This window comes from Cyanistes caeruleus, chromosome 22 (genome assembly GCF_971803275.1).
Source record: "Cyanistes caeruleus chromosome 22, bCyaCae1.hap1.1, whole genome shotgun sequence".
NCBI classification, from domain to species: Eukaryota; Metazoa; Chordata; class Aves; order Passeriformes; family Paridae; genus Cyanistes; species Cyanistes caeruleus.
In genome coordinates, this window is record NC_141722.1 from 426,536 (window position 1) to 443,289 (window position 16,754).

The window sequence follows — 16,754 nt, forward strand, 5'->3', positions numbered from 1 at the left end:
CCCCAGCTTCTTCTGGAAAGGTAGAGAGGAGGGAATACAGTCACCACAGATTGCAGCAGAGGCAGATCTTTGTTCAAAGCCAGCGTGATTTAGCCTGAGCCACTGCCAAGCTCTGTAGCTGGACCAGCTCCTGACCTTTTTCTTCCCTGATTTCTCTGGAGACAAAGGTGAGTGAGAAAGAAAGCTCTGTTGGAACCTCTTGTTGGTTCTCTTCTCCCCTTGTCAGTGATCAGTGAGGACAAAAAAACCCAGCTGAAAACTCCCCCAGCCCTGCTCAACAGAGCAGCCCCTGCCTTCAGAGCACATCTCACCACGTCCCTGCTCTGCCATGCCCAGGGCAGCGATGCCAATGGGACCTGACAGTCTCCAACGTGCTGCTGCAAAGAGCTGGGAGGAGGGGAATTACACAGAAAGGGAGAAAAAAGCTTCATTGAATTTATTCTTTTCAGCTGCTGTGTGCTACCTCTAACTGGGAGTTAAAAAATTCCTGTAGAAATGGCCTAAATTGTTCCCAACCCTGTAAGAAGGGTACAAACAGCAGGTTAAAAATCACAGCTGATGGGAAACAGAGTGAAAGCTCTGATCAAAGAATGATCCACGGGGATGTAAAGCAATTAGAAACATTAGTTAATGGCTTGTTCCTGGGGCTGCTTGTTCCGAAGCCATGGGGTTTGTTGGCACTGTGGTGAGATGAATCAGAGAAGCTTCTCAGTGCCAGTATATTTATGGGGACAAGGTGTCTTCGCTCAGGTGCTGGGTATTTTTCAACCTCCCTCTTCCCAATGGCATTTCCACACCAACAATCTCTCTGGGTATTTGTTAAAACACTGCTCTGGATGGCACAGATTTCTCACATCCAAGCAGGAGCACCTTGAATTAAGAGTTGTGGCAAAACCTTGGTCATCACCAGACTATGGCTGTGGTTTGAATTAAGTGATTTCTGCACATTGAGTCAAAAAAAAGTCACAGGGTTGGTTGTATTAAATCCAAAGGAGTGATTCTCTCTTAGCAGGAGCAGTAACTGGGACTGAATGGGAAAATGTTCATTGCCAGCAGAGCAAACGCCTTCTGCAGGGTTTGTGCCGGCTCAGCCACTCACTCTTCCCCAGTCTCCGCTTCCTGGCCAGACTGGGCTCCGTTATGTTGTTTCTTCAGCCCCATCTGTCCTATTTTTTCCTTTTTTTATACGGTTCCTCCATTACTGATGATCGGGTGGCTCTGCCATTGCAGCTCACGGGGTCTTGAAGCAGCTGGTGCTGCTGGTCAAACCCTTTTCCTGACACCCTTGGGATTGCTGGGGCATGAGGCAGGGATTTCTGGATGCAGTGCCAGGGTTTAGATCCCATCTCGTCCCCAGCCTGCTGCTTTCCCACTCCAGGAGCCAAACTCATCCCTGGGACTGGGGGCAGCTTCCTTGGGCAGGCCCGGAGTGTGTGGGGAGCCTCTGGGTTATGGGGTTGTTCTGCAGCGAGGCCAGAGCCACCCCTCTTAATTTTTTTTCCCAGCAAAAGCAGGCAGCGGCGGGCGGAACTCCAAAGGGAATGTAGAAATTGGGGTGAAAAGGGTGTGAGCATCAGGGCAGGGGGTGGCGAGCGAGCAGCCACGTGTGTACGTGTCAGGGTTAGAAATCGCTGCTCTGCTGGGCACGCCGGAGGAGACGGAAAAAGGCGCAGAGAAAATCAGCTACCGCCGCGTTTTCCAAAATCCCGAGCGAGCGTTCCTGCTCGCCGGCGCTTCCAAGAAACGGAGAGAACCGAGGAGGAAAATTGCGGTGATTCATCGCGGGCAGATCGGAGGCAGGAAATGGGAGTTTGCTGCCTGCCCCGTGCCCGCCGTGGGCTCCGTGGGCTCCGTGGGCTCCCTGGGCTCGGGATCGCCGCGGCCTGGCTGGCGGCGAGGGCCTGACACCCACGGGTCGAGCATCCCTGCGCCGCGGCCGGAGCTGCCGGAGGAGCCACCGGCGAAGGGAAAACAACCGGCGGAGGCCGAGAGACGGAGCAGCGGGAATTTTTCACCTGCGTTTCTCTGGAGACATCCGAGCGAGAGCTGCCCGTGAGCCGGGGGGGTCCAGCGGGATGGGGGGTCCTGAGGGATGCTTGGTGCCTGGTGTCACACATCACCTAAATTTGGGGGGTCCGCATCCCTCCCTTGGGGACCCCCAGAGTGGCCGGTGGGCTGGGGGGGGTCCATTGAAAAATTAAGCGTGGGAAAAGGGGGGCGGGGCTTGGGGGCTGCCTGTCCGCGGATTGGCTGGGGGAGGGGGGAGACCCCCCAAATTGTGCCGGGAAGGAGAGGGAACAACCCGCGCTTGTGACGGGGAGGCAGCACCGCAGGGACCCCTCCCCATCACCATTAAGATGTGCCTGGGGCAGCCGGACCCCCTCCCCCTTTTCAGGCGTTCGCAGCCCGGCGGCTGCGGCGGGGTCTCTGTGACGCGAGGTGCGCAGCTCAGCCCGCCCGAGGGCGATGGAGCATGAGCCCCCTTGGGGTGGCTGAAGAAGGGTCTGGCGCACTCCTCTGGGGCTGCTCTAGACCAAAAAGCACCCCCAAATCTGCTGCCCTCATCGCTGGTGTTGTGGGATCACCCTTGGAGAGCCCCAGGGGTCTCGGTGCTGTGGCGGGCAGGAAGTGGGATGGAGGATGGGAGGGGGAGGATGTGGGGGGGTCCCCAAAACCTTGCTGGAGTTCGGGCTGTGGGACTGCATGCACCTCACTTGGGCTCCAGAGTTTGTGTTCGGCATGCAGGGATCGCTTGGGTTTCATTTGGGGATGGAATGTGGGCACTGCATCCATCACCTTCGGGATCAGGATGTGGGAACTGTGCACGCTGCTTGGAGCCGGGACATGGAGCTCAGGAGCAGATGGGGACCCCCACATCACCCATGTGGTCAGGATGCTGCAACCCTTGTGTTGGGGTTGGGAATACTTTACTGGGGCTGGGACCTGGGGACATCTGCATTGGCGTCAGGACTTGGGGAGCTCCGTGCAGGGACCGCAGCAGCTCCCCAGGGCTCAGCGGGCTGGAAACAGCGGTCAGGGGAAGCAGGTTGTGTCTGTCCCTTCCCTCCTCCCAGGGACAGTGATCGGGGGCCAGAGCCAGGTTCCCCCTGCTTGCTCCAGCACTACCACCCTGGAGGGCTCCGGATAACTCAGATGTGGCATCGGGGTTGCTTAACCCCATCCTGATCCAGCCTTCACCCCCAAAGCCTGCTGCCATGAAGAAGAAGCCGGGCAATGGGCGGGGACAGGACCCTGCAGCCCCCCAGCAGCGAGTCCGGTCTGTCACCAAGCCAGCAGAGGTGATTTACCCATGGCAGGGGGAGGGGGGGTGTGTGTGACACCCCGAGATGAGATTTGGGTGTCATTGCATCCTGATGACTCCCTAAACCATCATCTCAGCGTGGGCCTGCTGCCCTTGGGGGGCCATGGTGGGGGTTGTTGCTGACACACAGGTGGGGTTCTTGCTCCCCCCAGTACGTGGGATCCTTCATAGTGCAGGAGCTGGACCTGCAGCAGCGAGCGGGGCAGTTGGAGGAGCAGCTGTGGACGCTGAAGGTCAGAATCTACCACTGCTCCCCTCGCTGGGAAACACAGGGGACCCCAAATAATCGGGGCACTCACAGGAGACACAGCCCAGACCCCCAATGGCACTTTTACCCCAACAGGACTGTCCCAGGAGGAGGCCGGTGGTGCTGAGGTTCAGCCTGCAGGGCCTGAAGGTCTACAGTGCTGATGGGGAGGTAGGGGGATGAGAGGGTCGGGGGGATAGGGATGGGTTGCTTGGGCTCAGGGGGGCTGAGCAGGGAAGTCGGGTGTTGTAGGGGTGTTGGGAGGGTCAGGGGTGCTGGGAAGGAGGCTTAGCAGTGCTGGGGACAAGAGTCAGGGATGCTGGGAGGGGCCAGGGGTGCTGGGGAGGAGGGTCAGGGTCTGAGGAGTTGGGGTTGGCAGGTCACGGGTGCTAGGGAGCGGGGTCAGGAATGCTGGGGAGGTGTCAGTGTGGCTGGAAAGGTGCCTGGGGGAGCTGTACTTCTCTGAGCATTGCTTTTCTCTTGAGAAGCTGTTTCGTGTGTGCAAACAGGGGTCCCACTGTGGGGGCCCCAGGTGCTGGGTGCCCCTGACCCCCTCCCCATCCTGCAGACGCTGCTCATGGCACATGCAGTGCGCCGGATCCTGTACAGCACCTGGAGGCTCCCCGACCGCCAGTTCGCCTTCGTGGCCCGCAACCCCCACAGCCCCCCCAGCACCCTCTTCTGCCACCTCTTCGTGGGGCTCCCGGGAGAGGTGGTGACCCAACCCCCCCACGTCCCCAAAACACCATCATTATTATTATATTTAATATTTGCATTTTGCCTCCCCCAGGTCCAGACCCTGCACCTCCTCCTCTGCCGCTCCTTCCAGCTCTGCTATCTCCTGGCGCACCCCGAGGAGCAGGCGGCCGAGGGGGAGCTCCCGGGGCCGGGGGTGCTGTGGGAGCCCCTCAACCCCGAGGAGGTGTCACGAAATGTCAACGCCCTCGTGTCCTTCCGGCGCCTGCCCGCGCCCGGCGGCCTCGGCACCGGCACCGGGGTAGGTGCCCCTGCCCTGCCCTCCCCAGGCTGCTGCTCCTTTGCTCGTCTGTGTGCACGGTGTTCTCACACCTGCGATTCTCACACCTGCGATTCTCACACCTGCGATTCTCACACCTGCGATTCTCACACGCTGTCTCCTTGCTGGCCACTTGGCATGAGTGCTCTGGCATGGCCTGTTGTGCGCAGGCCTCGCCTGGCTTTTCCTCTGCAGAGCCTTCACAGAATATTCTGAGCTGAAAAGGACCCTCGAGGTTCACCGAAGTCCAGCTCCTGGCCCCGTTTCTTTCGCAGCACTCTGTGTACGGTGCTTTTAGCACAGGGGTTTTTGTGCAGCGTGTTCCCAGGCAGCTCTTGTGCGGCCTTTTCTTGAATTTGAGCAGCACATTGTCACATCACACATCACTGGTGTCTTGCGTGGTGTTTCCTTGCGTTTCCTCCTCGTGGAGCCTTTCTTTGCACGGGGGTGTGTGTGCAGAGTTTTGCACAACCTTTCCTTGCACGGTATTTTGAGGCTCACACTTTGCAGGGCCCTTCCTTGAGGGTCTTTCCTGCCTGGTGTTTGGCGTTGGCCAATTTGAACCGCTATTATTTACAGTGATTTTACAGGAGGTTTTACAGGAGTGCATTTTTGCCTTGGTGTTTTCTCACAGCACTCTCTTTCCATGATACGTTTTTGTATAACTTTTTTTACACAGCATTATTTCTTGTAACTTTTTTACATGGCACTTTTTGCACGGTGGCTTGCATGGCTCTTTTGGTGTGGCATTCCTTGCTGAGCATTTTTACTGGTTTTCATTTTGATATTTTAACATTTTTCACAGATCTTTTTGCACTGTGTTTTTGCACAGCACGGTGATTTTTTGCATGGCATTTTTCCACGGTGTTCTGCATGGCATTTCTTCTGCACACCATGTTCTGCACTGCATTTTCTCCAAGGTGTTTTGCACTACTTTTTTTTTTTCCTGGCATGGTGTTTTGCATAGCTTTTTTGGTGTCTCATCTTTTGGACAGCATTTTTCTGGCTGGTGTTGGGACATTCCCCACAATCAGAGCCCCCCGGGCACTCTCACAGCCTGTCCATCCCCCAGGACCGGCGGCAGGAGGTGGAGAGCAGAGCCTGGCGCCCGGGGAATCCCTACTGCTCCCCGGTGCTGGTGCGCAAGAAAGCCATCCGGAGCAAAGTGCTGCGCTCGGGAGCCTACCGCGACTGCGGGGCCGAGGGACAGCTCCACCAGCAGCCCCGCGACACCGGTGAGTGCTGGGGGGAAACTGAGGCACGGGGATACACAGCACCCCACGGGTGTTTGGGAGCGAAGAGGGGAATAACGGGCTCCCGCAGCAGCGGCAGGAGGGGAAAGCAAAGGGATGAGGAGTTTGGCCTTCCTGCCCGAAAACGAGAGCGTCCTTGCCGAGAGCGTGTGGTCCTTCGCTGGTATCGCCAGGTGAGTGTGTGTGAGTGTGTTTGTGTGTGGTGTGAGTGTGTGCAGTGTGAGTGTGTCTATGTGCGAGCACCCAATTGTCGGCACCCACGGCCCCACCGCTGCCTCGTCCCCAGGGCCGCCGGGGTCGCGCTGCTGCGGCAGGATGTGCCCGGTGCCTTCCTGCTGCGCCCCGAGCCCGGGCTGCCCAAGCGCTGGTGCCTGTGGGTGCGGGCGCCCTGCGGCGTCGTGTCCTACGGCCTGCTCAGGACACACCAGGGCAGGTTCTGCGTGGAGGTGAGGCTGGGGTGTGAGTGCATGTGCTCCATCTGTGCATCCCTGCGCTGCTGTGTTGTGCCTTGCTGCATGGGTGCGCTGATGAAGTGCATTTGGTGTGTCCACGCATGGCTGCACTGGTGTGTACACACATTTACTCTGTGTGTGTTTGGACCAGCCATGCATGGGTGCTCTGTAAGTGCATTTGTACCTTGATGCACCGGCGCATTGGGGCATCAGGACAGGGAGGCACTGCTGTGTGCATGCACTTAATGCGCCGTGTAAGTGCACTTTGGTGTGCTTGTGCATGGCTGCAGGGATGCACCAGGGTGGGCTCAGGCGCAGGTGGGTGCACACAGGGGTGTGTGTGCATGGGCACATTGACCCATGGGTGCCTTGGGGCACAGCTGCATCTGAGCATGGCATACAGGTACTGCTGGATGTGGGTGCACTGGAGCATCCACCCTTCAGTGTGTAACACACGTGAGTTTTGGGTGCAGTAATGCATCACAGGTATGTGATACACAAGTGCACTGCTGTGCATTTGATCCACCAGGCAGGTCAGGGTGCCTTTGATCTGTGGGTGTATCTGGCACAGGCACTGTCCCGCTCAGGGGTGCGCTGCATGCACGGCTGCATTGGACTCACGCCTTCACCTGTGCCGTGCTGCGTGGGTGGCTTGGCTCCGTGGGTACCTGGTGCAGATCCCAGGGCTGTGTGAGGTGTGTGGGTGTGCTGGCACACGGGCACGCAGGGATTTGCTGCATGCACTCAGTTCTGGGGTGCAGGGGTGTGTGGGCACAGCCTGCATGGGAGGCTCACCTCTCCCTTCTCTCCCGACGGCAGCACTCCAACGCCGAGTTCGCCAGCGTGGCCGCCCTCCTGGCCCACTACTCCGGGCCACCGGGGGGCTGCTTCTGCCGCCTGGCCCCCGGCCGACGCAACCCCGGCTATGAGGAGCGGGACCCCGGCAGCGAGGCCGGCGCCGGGGCGGGGGAGGCCGCCTGGGCCCCCGCCGCCCCCACCGGGGCGCAGCACGAGCGGGGGTAGCCCGGGCCGCTCCCCGTGCACGGCTGTCCCCCGGCCCCCCCCAGCTTTAACTCGCTGCCGCGCCTGCCTTAGCCCCGCTGCTCCCGCAATAAAGGCTCTCGTGTACCCGGAGCGGGGCTCTGCTGGCTGCGCACACGCGTGTGCTCACACCCCGTGAACCCGCAGCCCTGCACGAGGCACCGCACACTCGTGCGCTGGCTCGGCTGCAGCACGCGCTCCCTCGGGCACCCACGGGCCTTCACTGAGCCTCGCTCCCACAGCAGGGGCCCAGCCGGGCCCCGGTGCCAGCACGCACTGATGGGCCCCTGCACACGAGCGTGCCCTCCTGCACCCCTCCTGCACCCGTGCGTGCCCTCCTGCACACGAGCGTGCCCTCCTGCACCCGTGCGTGCCCTCCTGCACACGAGCGTGCCCTCCTGCACCCCTCCTGCACCCCTCCGTGCCCTCACGACCCCTCCTTGCACGCGCACCCTCGTGCGCCCCCACCGCGCGTGCGCGCGCCCCGGCCCGCCCGCGGCGGGGCCTCTGTTCCGGTGCGGCCCCGGTCGCTATGGTGGCCCCGTGGGGTCACTCGCGCATGCGCGGGGCCGCCTGCGTGGTGTCCCCTCAGGGCTCCGTGCGCGCCCCCCGGCCAGCGCGGCACCGCCGGGCTCGCCTCAGCTTTTCCTCGCTCAGACCCTTTTGGCCGTGTCTCGGCTCCCTGAAGTTACCTCTGCGTTTCTTAGCCTTGGACTTCGCGCCCTTCACCTTCCTCTCAGGGTCTCACTCACAAACCCCCTCAGGTTTCCTGTCCCCGACATTCCCCCTCAGACTTGTTCCCAGCTTCCCCCTTTCCCTGCATCCCTCCCCAGCTCTTTTTCTCCACACTTTCCCTTTCTCCCCCAGCCCCCCTGGCTCTGGGGTCCTTCCCCTGCGTACCCCCAGGGAGGGGTAAGTGCTAGAAAGGCTTTGGTCTTTCTGTCCCAAGAAGTGAGTGCTGATGGCATGGAGTGTGAATGGGGACAGGTCTGGGGAGCACTGCTTCTCATCCTTCAGCTGAGGCCTGTCCACAGGCAGGTGAACTGCACCCTCATCCCAAATGATCTTGTGCACTTCAGGTGTGGAAGGACCAAAAGTCCCTTGCAGTGCGTGTTTGAGTGGTTCCACCTGGAATTAATTACCAGGGGAGGTTGGATGAGGTGCTGAAGGGTGGTGAGCACCCAGCTGTGGGAGAGGCTCCCTGTGCTCTGCAGCCTCACCCCAAATCCTCCCTGTGCTGTGCAGTGTGCTGAAAGTACCAGCTTCCAGCTGCAGGCTTCCTGCCTCCTACCTGGGCATCTACAGTGAGGACATCAGACACCTTCTAGGAGCTGACACCAAGCAGAAGCTGGAGGTGAGGTGGGCTCAACGTCTCTTAATTAAGTGCTTTAATTAGCTCAGGTGGATGTTACTATGACTTACAGAAGAGCAACAAAGGTCTCTGTCAGAAGCTTGAGTGCCAGAATATGAAGTTCCATGAGGAGTATGGAAGCTGAGAGGTACTGTAGTGAAAGCTTAGGAGCAGGATGCACTTGGAGACATGTCCAGTGTATCCCATGTGAAAGTGGCTGGGAGCTCAGCAGCAACTCTGTGAAAATACTTTACTGGACAAGGATAGAATAAAGTGTTCATTGGGCAATTTCTTTCTCATCCTCTTCATGTCATGCTCGTCTCTAAAGCAAGAGGATTCTGGGCCTTGTAAATGTTTGATCTAGGGGAGCCATAGATGATCTTTTTATCTGCCTAAACCAAAAAGGTTTAGAGGGCACACAGCAGATCTTACTCTCCATGGGAGCACATGTGACATTTACAGGACCACAGGAGGGTAAACTCTTCCAAAATCCTACTCAGGGGGCTGATCTTTATAAAATTTACCTCTTGGTGGCTTTGCAGATCCTTTTGTATGTATTCCTGGAGGCAACTAGAAATCTCCTGTCCCAATTTACTTCCTTGCAGGACTGCCCTTGCGTATAAAACCAAGGCAGTAGCACCTTGTGATGCCCTGGGATGGCAAGAGACCCAAACTGCCTTGCAGGGCAGATATTTCTAACAGGTTTCTGGCTTTAAGGCAGGCAAACCCCTCTCTGTTCCATGTTCCAAGCATGCTTTGCCTGTCTTCTGCAGAGGGAGAGTGGGAGAAGGGGACTTCTTGCTGCAGTTTCCCATCCTTTGTTCCACATCTGCGGTGGCACGGGTTTCCATGGTGACGCAGTTGGCACTGGGAGGGCAGGAGCTGGGCAGAGCAGTTTCCAGGGTAACTCTGTCATGCTGCCTGTTGCTGCCTCCACTGAATACTTGAGGGTCTGTGTCCTGTGGAAACAAATTCCAGGCTGCCCCACTGCATTCCTCTGAGTCCCCCAGTTCCCCACGGAATCCCATTTTTGCTCATTCCCTTTCACCTCAGTGTCTACAGCCATGTTCTTCTTGGCCAGGTGTTCTCAGGGACTCTGCAACACCCCCAAACACAGCCAGGCCAGTCCTGGGGTTCTCAGTAGCACAGACAGTCACAGTGTGTGAACTCTGCCTCTGACTGTACCTGGATTCATCCCGGGCATCGTGACTTGCAACGAGAATAAATCCCACCCGCTGAAGTTTTCAGCTCCTTTTGCTCTGTTCTGTGGGATTTTTTTAACAGCAAACACTATTTTACATCATTTCTTGTGAACATCACTGAAGTATCTGAGCCTCCTCTTTGGAAGTCACAGTGCCAAATGTGATCTCTGTTGCTCCATCATGACAACCGTATCTTGATATCCCAGCTGACATGATAAAGATAGTTTTGGTGATGAACTTAGCAGATGTGGGGTGTAACAGAGCTGTGGAAAATTAATTCAGCTCATTTAAAATTCCCAGTGTGGAGGGGGCTAGTGTAGGAGTGCAGGGATCTCTGGATTATTTTCTATTTTTTATGTAGGTTTGATGGGTAACTCAAAATTTTGGATATTTCCATTGCTTATTAACATTCTGTATGTATTTAATGCTCTGTCCCAAATAGAATTTTTGTTCATTTAAAATTAATTCTTCTGGAGAAAAATGGTGACAGTTCACCTGTGTGTGACAGGTGGTACTTTGGGAATGTTGTCAGTGAGCTCAAGCCACCCACTCAGAGCAGGGAGTTCAGCAAAGCACTGGGAACAATATCTGGGAATATTGTATCTGTGCTTTGATATTAAAAAAAGCTTTCTATGACTGAGGAGATCTTGGAGCCTTTGCCATAATAGGTGAGATGTATTTTGATTCTTGTTTAAAATATGCAGCTTAATAATAGAGAAGGTGGAGGGTGGATAGAAGCTGGGTTCCTCATGGCCTAGGGGATGTCTGAATCAATCAGCAACTCTTAACTTGCATTGTTTGAGCCATGAAGGTGGTTCCCTCTTTATCTGTGGTTTTTATTCCTCCTTCAGAAACGAGGCTTTTTGCTGGCAGTCCGATGTGCTTTTCTTACACTGCAGTTTAATTTCACGTAGCCCTTGAACTCCTGGGCCATTCCCGGTGTCGTTTCCCAGGGTTTCAGTGCCTCTTGTTCTGTTTGTTGTCCTGCTGGCAGCTGAAGGAGCACCCGGAGCAGGGGGTGGCCATGAGGAGGCTGCACACTGTGCACAGCGTGGCCCGGTGTTTGCAGCTGATGGACATCACTGATGATCATGGACAGCTGATCATCACTGAGGGCTCCTCTGCTCCACCTTCACCTCAGTGAGGGCTCCTCCACTCCATCTTCACCCCAGCACGGAATCTGCACTGCCCATGGCTCCCCTGGGGCTGGGGCTGGCAGGGCACAGGGTCTGTGTGCTCACCCACCATCCCACCCCAGTTCACATCCCAAATGATTGTGGCTCCAGGAGAAGAATCCTCTCCCCTGGCACGGGGTGCCCAGAGAAGCTGCGGCTGCCTCTGCACCCCTGCAGGTGTCAGCTATATCCAGTGCTTATTTAAGTAAGAGTTTATATATAAATTACACAGAACAAAGGTTTTAAAGAGCATTTTGTGAGCGTAGATATGGATTTCTAGACATCCTTGTTGTCTTTGTCTGGCAAATTCCTGTGCTTGTCGTATTTCTCGGTCTCTGTGCCTTGTAACGCTGATGTTCCGTGTCCAGCTCCAGGCTGCCGAGATCAACGGCCTGCAGGTGCAGTTTGGGCTGGAAAAGATGGATCCCCTGGGGACCGCCCAGCGCCAGGAACAAAACCTGAGGCTCTGCCAGCAGCTGCTGCATCAGGTGCACTCCCTTGTCCGGCATGACTGCGACTGCAGCCGAGTCGCGGCAGCGGCCGCCATGGGGCGCGACGGCGCATGCGCTCCGTGCGGCGTAGCGGAACTGTCTGGCGCTGATTGGCTGGAGGCTGCTCGGCTCTGGCGCTGATTGGCTGGAGGCTGCTCGGCTCTGGCGCTGATTGGCTGGAGGCTGCTCAGCTCTGGCGCTGATTGGCTGGAGGCTACCCGCCTGTGAGGTAGTTCGGTACCGGGCGCAAGATGGCGGCGGGCGCTGTGGTTGTGTGCGGGCTCCTGGCGGTGCTGGCGGCGGGCGCTGAGGCGGGGCCCCGCACGCTGGTGCTGCTGGAGAACGGGAACCTGCGGGACACGCACTCAATGTTCTTCCGCAGCCTCGCGGGTACAGAGCGGGCCGCGGGGGGATCCCGGGAGGGGTTGGGGTTCTCTGAGGGAAAAGGGGATGTCTGGGGTCTTCGGGTCAGGCCGAGGGAGGAGATTGGAGTCCCCTTGCTGGGAGGGGGCGTGTTTGGACTCTGGTCAGGATCGGGGAGAGATGAGGGTCCCCTAGGGGAGAGGGGGCTGTTTGGGGTTCCCATGTCGGAGTGGAGGAGCAGATCGGGGTCCTCTGAGGGAAGAATGGGGGTTTGAGGTCTCCTGGTCAGTGTGTGGGAGGTGATGGAGACTCTGTGCCTGGATGAGGGTTGTTTGTGTCCCCACGTCAGGCTGAAGGAGGAGATTGTGAGGGGGAGCTGTTGGGGTTCCATGGTCACCCCAAGCCAAGGGAGGAGACCGGGGGCTCCCTGGGGCAGGGGGAGATGTCAGGGGTCCCCTGGCCAAGCAGAGGGAGAAAATGGGGAACGCTGTTCCAGTCTGAGGGAGGAGATTGAGGTTCCCTGGAGGGTGAGGGGAGGCTGCTTGGATCTTCTGGTCAGAATGAGGTTGTTTTCCCAGCTGTGGAGGTCCCCTGCAGCATCAGTCCCTGGTTGATGGGCGGCAGTGGGGCATCCTTTGGCATCAGGGCTCTTCAGGGGATCCACGCCTTGGCTTTATGTGGGAACTCTCAGGTGCTGCTCTTAAAAAGCCCCTAAGCCAGTTTTTCCAAAATGCTTCTTCACTGGGGAAAGAAACCTCTGTTTCCTGCTGCTGTTTTCCTGCTCCATGTGTGGTTTCATGGCATGCACAAAGCTGTCACTTCTGTCTCCTGCCTGCAGACAGGGGCTTTGACCTCACCTTCCGGACAGCGGATGACTCCAGCCTGTCCCTGATAAAATATGGGGAATTCCTGTACGACAACCTCATCATCTTCTCCCCATCCATAGAAGGTAAGTGCAGAGGGGGACAACTGGAGCTTGATGGCATTTTTGGAAGGGGATTTCCAGCTGTTTTGTAAATTTTAGTTAGGTTGTACACTTGGAGATGCTCAGTAGCAAACTGCAGCTTCGTCCCAGCCTTTATTGGTGGTTCTAACGTTGATTTAGTGATTTTCTGTGGTTTAATTCTGTCAGGGGGTTATTTCAGAGCTCTAGCCATGAATTCTTGGCGTTTACTTTCAGACTTTGGTGGGAACATCAACGTGGAGACCATCACTGCGTTCATCGATGGCGGCGGCAGCGTCCTCGTCGCTGCCAGCTCAGACATTGGTGAGTGCAGGTGTTGCTCCAGAGAAGGAATTCACTGCAGCAGAGCAGCTGCTCCTCCTGCAGCTCAGGGTTTGCTCTGGGAGGAGACGGGTGATCCATGCCTTCAGGAAGATTTAGTGGGAATTTAGCTGGGGAGGTTGTGTTGCTCCCTGGGGCTCACAGACTCATCTGAAGTCACTTTTGAGGTTCTGTGTCTCGTGACAGAGAATGTGCTGTGTCCCTGCAGGTGACCCCCTGCGGGAGCTGGGCAGCGAGTGCGGGATCGAGTTCGATGAGGAGAGGACAACGGTCATCGACCACCACAACTACGACATTTCTGACCCCGGCCAGGTACAGCTTTGCCTGCTTCTTCTGGCTGCTTTAACGAGCAGTGGGTGCAAAGCTTTAGGGATGAATCCTCTGTGCTTGTGCTCCCACTTTTCCTCTATCCCTTCTCTCCCTCTCTCCCAGGAAAGTGGGAAATAATCCATGTTGCCACATTCAGGTCTGCTGCTGGCAGGATCCTTCAGGCTCCGGTTTCAGGTGGTGTGCAGGCAATGGGATTGTGATTAATGCTGATTCTGGATCCCTCTGAAGCCTGGGGGGAATTTCTCCTGAGGGTGAAGCATGTCAGACACCGAGTGCAACGTTTCAGATGTGAGAAGGGAGATTTATAGTCCCAGATTTTCAGATCAGTATAGAGGCACACAAATATTTCTACAATTTTGCCTGCCTGGTGTAATCCAGCAGTTTAAAATTAAAACATATATTAAAGTCTGAGCTAAATATACTGTGGTAAGTTTTGTTTAAGGGAAATTGTTGAAGCAGTAGGTACGTGTGTGTTGTCCTGGTTTGAGGATGAAAGTTGCTAAATACAGGGAAGTAAAACACTGGAGGTGTTACTGGCTTTATCAAGTGGCAGTTTGTATTTCCTTGAGGATCAGTTTTGATCATAAGCACAAAAATGCTGTTGTTTTGCTTTTTAATTGAACTACAACATTGATCCAGTAGTTGTAGTTGTCTGTAAAAATACAGTTACCTTTTAACTGAGAAGCTGTTGTTTGTCATTAGACCCCAGCTCACCTCTCTCGTTTCCCCAGCACACGCTCATCGTGGCCGACACCGAGAACCTGCTGAAGGCCCCGACCATTGTGGGGAAAGCAGCACTGAACCCCATCCTGTTCCGAGGAGTTGGGTGAGCAGCAGGGGCTCAGGTGGGGGAAGAGGGTTGAACTTGTGGTGTTGCTGTGAGGTGAGCATGGGGTCAGCCACTTGGGACTCTTAATGTGAGCTTAACAAATCTTTCTTGATTTCAAACAAAAAATGGAAGGAAATCCTCCAAAGTAGTTTAGTTGTTGACTCAAGAGTAGTTCCTAATAAAATAGTGGAGGAAATATTTAGTTTCTTAGCAGGTAGAAGGGTGAGAAGGTCCATGGGGTTGGACAGATGGGTTCACATTCCTCTGGGTGTGGGGACCCTGGGGGTGTTGGTGCTGCTCACCGTGGCTTTCCCTGCAAGGATGGTGGCTGATCCTGACAACCCACTGGTGCTGGATATCCTGACTGGCTCTTCCACTTCCTACTCTTTCTTCCCAGATAAGCCCATCACCCAGGTATGTCCCCTTCCTTTCTCTCCTGTTTTGAGCTGTGCTTCCACAGTTTAGTCCCTCTAACTTCAGCTGCTTGTGAAAATCCTGGAGTGTTTTATGTCCTGATTGATTTTGAAAGGGTTGGGCTGTTGGGTGCTTTCTGATGTCGCCTTCCTCTCAGAATGCTGTCAGAATCCAATCCTATCCTGTCCTGCTTTTTCTCAGCTTCATGGTTACTCCTTAACTACAGCTGGTGCTACTACAGCCAGGCTGTCCCATCCCCCAGCAAACTCCTCTTTCTGTTCCCCCGTTGCTCTGCAGTACCCGCACGCGGTGGGGAAGAACACGCTGCTGATCGCGGGGCTGCAGGCGCGCAACAACGCCCGCGTCGTCTTCAGCGGCTCCCTCGACTTCTTCAGCGACGCCTTCTTCAATTCTGCTGTGCAGAAAGCGACTCCTGGCTCCAAGAGGTGCGTTGGCTTCCCTGGCTGAGGAATGTTTGGGGAGCGCTCTGAGGACCCAAGTCCTGGGAAACCGGCAACAACTGTTTGTGTTTTGGGAAAGAGCAGAAACCCTGAATTGAATTGGGGTGACACGTCCTGTGCTGTTGCAGAACAAAGCGCTTTGGAAAGCAGCTGCTTCCTTTAACCTCAGCTCAGTTTGTGTTGCTGTCACAACAGCACAAACCGTGTTTGTGGGGTATTTTCTCGGCTGTCTCAGCCTCCCTTGTTCCGCAGGTACTCCCAGACAGGTAACTACGAGCTGGCCGTGGCCCTGTCCCGCTGGGTGTTCAAGGAGGAAGGGGTTCTGCGCGTGGGCGCCGTGTCCCACCACCGAGTCGGGGAGCTGGCACCGCCCAACGCCTACACCGTCACCGACCTCGTGGTGAGGCTGCCAGCCTGGCGGGGCGGGGACAGGCGCTGGGGAACGCTGGAGCTTGGGGTGGGCTGAGACTCATCTTCAGGCATCGCTGGTTAATTTGTGCCAGGAGTACAGCATTGTGATCGAGAAGCTCGCTGACGGCAAGTGGGTGCCCTTCAATGGGGACGACATCCAGCTGGAGTTCGTGCGCATCGACCCCTTCGTGCGCACCTTCCTCAAGAGGAACGGTAGGGCCCCGTCAGGTTCCGCTCCAGAGGAGCAGGGGGTCCCCCTCAAGAGGAACAGGGGGTCCCCATCGCTGCCCTGGCCCCACACTGGGGGTGTTGTCACTTGTACAGCTTCTCGTGTCCCTTCAGCGTCACCCCGTCTCTCCCCCAGGTGGCAAATACAGCGTGCAGTTCAAGCTGCCGGACGTCTACGGCGTGTTCCAGTTCAAGGTGGATTACAACCGGCTGGGATACACCCACCTCTACTCCTCCACACAGGTAAGCCTGGGGAGTGAATCCCACCCTGTCCCAGGAGGAAAGGCTGCCCCAGGCTGCTGGACTGCAAGGGCTGCTCTGTCCCCTGCCAGGTGTCGGTGCGTCCCCTCCAGCACACGCAGTACGAGCGATTCATCCCCTCGGCGTACCCCTACTATGCCGGCGCCTTCTCCATGATGGTCGGCCTCTTCATGTTCAGCATTGTCTTCCTGCACATGAAGGAGAAGGAGAAATCTGACTGAGCTCCCCGTGGGAGCCTTTTCCTGGCTCCAGGAGGGCTGGGCAGTGCTCAGAGCCTCCCGTGGATCCGTGTGAGGACTGCTGGGTTCCGGATGCGCTGTGGGGCTGCATTGGGTCTTTTTTATTTCTACACCTGGGAGGTTACTGAGAATGAAAATTAAATTTTGGGGGGAGATTCTGTTGCCAAAGCGTCTCCAAACCCAGGACCAGACGCTTCCAGTGTTTACTGATGAGTTGTGATGTTTGCTTTGCTCCACTGTGGGAATGATTTGGGTTGGAATGATTTGGATTGGAGTTAGGTTGGAATGATTTGGATTGCAGATTAACTCCCAGTTCAAAATAAAGTCTTGTTCCTCTCACTCTGGATGGGAGCAAGGTGAATTAATGCCATGGGGCATTTGAAT

At 56.3% G+C, this 16,754-nt stretch overlaps 2 protein-coding genes across 4 annotated transcripts; both read left to right on the top strand.

Moving 5' to 3' along the window:
• Nucleotides 1-6: 6 nt before the first annotated feature.
• Nucleotides 7-11,690, top strand: LOC111945338 (SH2 domain-containing protein 5). 3 transcript variants are annotated; one of them, XM_086860523.1, is made up of 11 exons: nt 7-167; nt 1,620-2,052; nt 3,075-3,299; nt 3,475-3,555; nt 3,666-3,740; nt 4,138-4,281; nt 4,360-4,566; nt 5,657-5,819; nt 5,908-6,010; nt 6,124-6,283; nt 7,109-7,416. In XM_086860523.1, exons 3-11 carry the CDS (start codon nt 3,216-3,218, stop codon nt 7,310-7,312), a joined length of 1,221 nt encoding a protein of 406 aa, XP_086716649.1. In that variant the 5' UTR covers nt 7-167; nt 1,620-2,052; nt 3,075-3,215; the 3' UTR covers nt 7,313-7,416. The 3 variants fall into 3 exon arrangements, with proteins under 3 accessions (XP_086716649.1, XP_086716650.1, XP_086716651.1); XM_086860524.1 differs by lacking the exons at nt 6,124-6,283; nt 7,109-7,416 and adding exons at nt 8,576-8,684; nt 10,878-11,323 and having other exon boundaries at nt 7-2,052; XM_086860525.1 differs by lacking the exons at nt 7-167; nt 1,620-2,052; nt 4,138-4,281; nt 6,124-6,283; nt 7,109-7,416 and adding exons at nt 8,576-8,684; nt 11,427-11,690 and having other exon boundaries at nt 3,121-3,299.
• On the top strand, nt 11,540-16,714 carry DDOST (dolichyl-diphosphooligosaccharide--protein glycosyltransferase non-catalytic subunit). Its single transcript, XM_023940322.2, has 11 exons — nt 11,540-11,939; nt 12,751-12,861; nt 13,093-13,179; nt 13,406-13,509; nt 14,259-14,353; nt 14,677-14,770; nt 15,068-15,216; nt 15,484-15,631; nt 15,735-15,855; nt 16,007-16,113; nt 16,203-16,714. Exons 1-11 carry the CDS (start codon nt 11,801-11,803, stop codon nt 16,350-16,352), a joined length of 1,305 nt encoding a protein of 434 aa, XP_023796090.2. The 5' UTR covers nt 11,540-11,800; the 3' UTR covers nt 16,353-16,714.
• The last annotated feature ends 40 nt before the right edge of the window (nt 16,715-16,754 follow it).